At 35.6% G+C, this 5,407-nt stretch overlaps 1 protein-coding gene across 1 annotated transcript; it reads right to left on the bottom strand.

The window, feature by feature from the left end:
* Nucleotides 1-254: 254 nt before the first annotated feature.
* On the bottom strand, nucleotides 255-2,466 carry LOC143589278 (uncharacterized; the record flags this gene model as incomplete). Its single annotated transcript, XM_077070093.1, has 3 exons — nucleotides 1,904-2,466; nucleotides 1,502-1,715; nucleotides 255-455 (listed from the first exon to the last, which is right to left on the bottom strand). Coding segments are annotated over exons 1-3 (978 nt in total), but the record flags the coding sequence as incomplete, so codon positions are not given.
* Between the last annotated feature and the right edge of the window lie 2,941 nt (nucleotides 2,467-5,407).

Here is a 5,407-nt window from a genome sequence, read left to right as displayed (position 1 = left end):
TAACTAAACCACACACAAATATGCAAGTGTACCTATCGTATATGTATAATAGTATAGGTAAGAACTAAATATCGATCCATGCACACACTTGTTTGATTTTTACTACTAAATCGTTGTATTCATTTTAAGCAAAAGTAAACATCATAGTTGTTTGTGTTTGACAAGTAATTTTAAAAGAAATTTAAAAGCATAAGTTAAAAACAATATGTTTGGGTTTTTATATTACCTCAACTGACCTCCACTCTTTCATTTACCTTTTCTTCTATTTCATCCCAAACCCATGCCTTATCTTCCTCAAATATCACATCCTTACTTACAACAACCTTCATGGTTCTAGGATCTATTAACCTATACCCTTTAGACTCTTCACTTACACCAGCTAAAACACAAGTAAAACTCCTATCACCAAATTTTGTTCTCTTTTCTTTAGGAACATGAACATGCCCCAAACAACCCTGAACACACAAATGTTCAGCTGTAGGTTTCTTTCCACACCATGCCTCCTCAGGAGTAGTGTTAGAGAGAGCCTTGGATGGACTTCTATTGAGTATGTAATAATTCCACACGGCTGCTTTAGCCCATAAGAACTTAGGCAAGTTTTTAAAGTAAGAAGAGTTATTATCATACCAAGGATTGTTCGATTCTTTCTCTCAGCTACCCCATTTTGATATGGGGTGTACCTTGTTGTCAACTGTATTTTTCTGCCATTCTTCTCACAAAAATCAACAATTTCATTTGAGAGATACTCCCTCCCTCTGTTAGTTTTAAGACCCTTAATCATCCTTTTGGATATCTTTTCAACTTTAATCTTAAATTCTTTAAAACATTATAAATCTTGTGACTTATCAGTCAATAAGTAAACCCATCCCTTACGACTAAAGTCATCAATAAATCTTAACATGTATTTCTTACCTGTGTTTGAGTGTGGTGTGATTGGCCCATAAATATCTGAATGAATCAGCTCAAGCACTTCACTTGCCCGCTAGTTTCCCCCTTTTGGAACATCTTCTCTTGTTTGCTTCCCTATTAAACAGTCATTACAAACAACCTTGTCAGCTACAAAACTTGGCAGCCCCCTGATCATTTCCTTTTGTTGCAAAGTTTCCATTCCTGTTATGCTAATATGCCCAACCTTTATGCCATAGCCTTGCCATACTTTCCTCATTTGAATAGTTGCAACTATCAGATCTCTGGTTACTTAAACGGCCCGTTTCCACACATAAAGGGAACATACGATTGTCACTCATGGTGTTTACAAAGAACAACCCTTTTTCAGAATGAAAGACCTTAAAAGTGTTGGACTTGAACAAAAAGGACAAGCCTTTCTCTTGCTATTAGCCAACACTCAACAAACAATTCTTCAAATCTGGAACATAATACACATCTTGCACCACAAACGTTGTTCCTTCTATCTTCAACTTCACACTCTATTTCCCCCAACTTTAATTCTTGTGCTGTTTCCCAATCTAACAGTTGTTGAAAAAGATTGATCAAGACTTACAAATTTCTCTTGAATCCCACACATGTGGTTGGAACAATCAGAGTCTAAGAACCATAAAGGACTTCTGATATCTTCATTGGTTAGAGCCATAAAATCTTGTTCTTCATCTTGTGACTCGACCATAAGCATAACTTCCTCATTTTCATCAAAACCAACATAATTTGCTTCCTTTGAACCAGGACATTCATAAGAAAAATGTCCTAGTTTATGACATCTGTAACATTCAATGTTTCTTTGTTAAACGATGATCGACCACGTCCACGAACCCTTCCTCTAGGGCTAGATCTTCCTCTTCCACAACCTCATCCACCTAATCCTTCACCGTCTTCTATCTTGAAGACTTGCTCGCCTTCTTTGTCTACCCTTTTAAACTTCTGCTCATGCACAATCAAACTACTTTACAACTCAGCTATTGACATCTCATCAACATTGTTGGATTCTTCAATAGATATGACAACATACACATATTTCTCAGACAACATTCTGAGTATCTTTTCTATAAACTTAGAATTCGATATGGTTTCCCCATTTCTTTTCATTTGGTTTGACACCATCAGCACCCTACCGAAATAATCTGGTATTGTTTCATCATTCTTCATCTCAAGAAATTCAAATTCAAAATCTCTTAGAAGTTTTTGCAACATTGATATCTTCACACGTTCATTTCCAGCAAAACGTTTCTTTATAGAGTCCCAGATGGCGTTAGATGAAGATCTGTTAAGAATTTGCTCGAAGGTTACCTTATCAATTGCTTGATAAAGGTAATGCTTTACTTGCATGTTTGTAATCTTGAGTTCTCTAACCTTTTTTCTCTGGGCATCATTAACAGAAATCTCAATTGTTGGCTCTATGAATCCTGGATCAATTAGCTTCCACAATTGCTTTGCCCGCAGCAAGTTTTCCATCATTTCACTCCAGCTCCAGTGTTTATCGAACACTGGAATCTTCAAATTTTCTTCATTCATCACGAGTAACTTATATTTAGTGATCAAAGGGGTTTTTTTTTGCTCTAATACCAGTTGATATAAACCGATCAAAGGTATGCAAAGATAAATCAAAAAGCTTGAATTCATTGAAAGGAATTAAGCCTATAAATACTAAAACTTACAACAGAAATAAACTAACAAAGAGAAAAAAACAGGAAACAAAGTGTTGAATGAAAAACTTGCATCTAACTTGATTTATTCAGCCCATCTGCTTGACTTGATCAACTATTCAACTGCCTACTTGTTTCAAACGTTCACTAGAACATTTACTCCACAACTTTAACACCATTATTAGTTTTAGTTTTCATGTGACTTCTGTGTTCCCCTGTTTAAAAACGCCATAAATAATTCGTTGATACCGCATCAACAAAAGTTACAAAATGTTTACTTATATAACCATTTTTTTATATTTGCGCATAAAATATAAATGAATAGACATACGCGCGTTAGATTTAGATTGTTTAAAGATATCTTGATATTTTGCCGGTCGGGACTACTCAAAAGGATTCTTTGACCAAGTCTTTGATTGTACTCACCTTTAACACACGACTCGTTTTCTAAATTGTATTTCTATACCAATCCAAAATTTAATATCATATTTTAGAGTTAAGTGTCATTTTAGTACCTGTGGTTTGTTTAATTACGCAACTTTAGTACCGATTTTGAATTTATTGCAAATGCCTACTTCACGTTTCTATAACTTGCAGTTTTAGTACTTTTTTTAACATTGTCTATTGTGTCCGTTAAGTAAGGGGTACTTTAGTAATTTCATTATTTTCTTTCTTTATTTTTTACCTTTTCTCTTTTCATTACCTGTCTTTTACACCCTTTTCTCTCTTAGAGTCCATTTCTCCAAATCCAAACAAACCATAAATCCCCAGATCCAAACCCCAAGCATCCATGAACTTATCTTCAAGTCACTCAAAATCTATCCAAATAATCTGACCCGGTCATCGAGCTATCGAAATATCTACAACGCTTACCCTAACTGTTTCAGAAGCCTCCAAAAATCCATACACATAAATCTCACTCCATTTCATGGTTCATGATTGTCTATCACTGTTAGCAGCAACAAAAACCATAAATTATTGCCTAAATTTTGTTGAGGTTGAAGATTTAGAGTACACGTAAGATGTTTATTGGTAGCGGCAAGTCTGCTGGGCAGTGTTAGGGTTAGTAGCGGCAGTCCAGCGGTGGCTATGGTAGTTGTGTTTGGGGTGGTTTTTGGGTTGTGGTGGTTGTTTCATGGTGATTGTGTAGGTAAAATAAGTGGGTGATGGGGATGTGGGGTTATTGATTGGTCGGATATGTTGTGGTGGTGGGGGTTTGGTATTGGATTTTCTAAAGGGGTAGTTGTGGATTTAAACAGAGATGTGGTATCTCGCCGGAAATGGTGACCAGAGCAAAAGAGAGGAGAAGAGAGAGGTGGTGGTGGTGGGGAGGTAGAGAGATAGAGAGGTGAGAGAAAGAGGGGTGAGAATGAGGGAGATGGGGAGAGAAAAAGAAAAAGAAAATAAAGTTATTAATTACAAAAATACGTCTGATTTAATCGATAACATAGACGGGGCTAATAGAAAAGTATTAAAATGACAAGTTTTAGAAACATGAAGTAGTCATTTGCAATAAATTCAAAATCGGTACTAAAGTTGCGTAATTAAGAAAACTACAGGTACTAAAATGACACTTAACTCCATATTTTAAGTGCTGGATCCATATGCAAGTTTAGGTATAAAGTTTTATACACACATGTATAGCTAAAAAGTATTTACACCTGTTGTTTCTTTTAACTCCTTAAAACTAGTTTTATACCCGTACGGTGGACGGGCTTTTTAATGTCATAATTACATATATATTTTTCTTATTTACATTATAAAAAAAACATTTGTGTATAAACAATGTAACACAACACTCAAATTAATCGATAGTTTACAGAGCTAGAAAAAAAAATCAGAATAAAAAAATCTGTAAATGCATCAAGTAATAAAAGATTGCAGTTTCCAGATTTGTTGATGTGTTAGCTCCTTAACTATGTCTTCAATGCTCAATCTTAGATAACATAAATTCAAACCCGTGCCAAGAGGTTTGAAGTCAACAAATTTAAAAGCAACCAAACATCATGAATACATGCATACTGATCTTTAAAATTAAAACCTTTTGACACCAACCTTGAAATTTGGAATTCTTTGCAAAACCGCCTCGATTCTCACATTCCCAAGAACACACATGAGTAAGTCATTCCAATGTTGCAATTGAAGGCTGATATTTTTGTGTTCGGGTGGGGGGGGAACACGCCTGTGTGGATCTTACAGGAGTGTCTTCTCTTGTTGGGCTCAGGACCGTGGGTTTGTTGTGGGTCAGGCTGCGTTGAAGGCTGAATCGGGCAAAGTTGTTAAACACGAGAAAACTTGTTTAGATAATCAACATGCCTTTCTACCATTTGCCTTTGATACATTTGGTTTTCTGGCCCCAAAGGCTGTGAAATTTTTGAGTAGGGTTCAGCGCATCATACACGGAACCTCTTCAACTTCTAGGTCCCAAAGCTTCGTTTTTAACAGGATTGGGTTTGCTATTCAAAAGGGGGTTATGGCGCAGCTTGTTGCCCGTTTGCCTGCCACTTTATTGTAATCGTTTTATAGTAAATTATATATAAAATTTCAATAGTAATGGATCAAAACAAAATAATTTGATCAAAGATTATGTACTAAAAAAAACCACAACTTATTGTTATTTTTAACTTCTACTAAAGCAAATATAGTGATTGCATTAAAAATGACAACCTAAAATCAAATAAGTGATACATAGTTTACCTTTTTTCGAGCACTGATCATTTAGTACAACATTGTAGGGGTGAGCAAAAAACTGGTTTCCCACGAAAATCCGATCCTAAATTACCCACATTCCGGACTGACCTTATCGTTTG

The sequence above is a fragment of the Bidens hawaiensis genome, unplaced genomic scaffold (genome assembly GCF_021521415.1).
Source record: "Bidens hawaiensis isolate Kalapana, Puna unplaced genomic scaffold, B.hawaiensis_p1.1 tig00037315_1, whole genome shotgun sequence".
NCBI classification, from domain to species: domain Eukaryota; kingdom Viridiplantae; phylum Streptophyta; class Magnoliopsida; order Asterales; family Asteraceae; genus Bidens; species Bidens hawaiensis.
The sequence above is the reverse complement of the archived record's forward strand: the minus strand, read 5'-3'. Positions and strand labels throughout refer to the sequence as shown.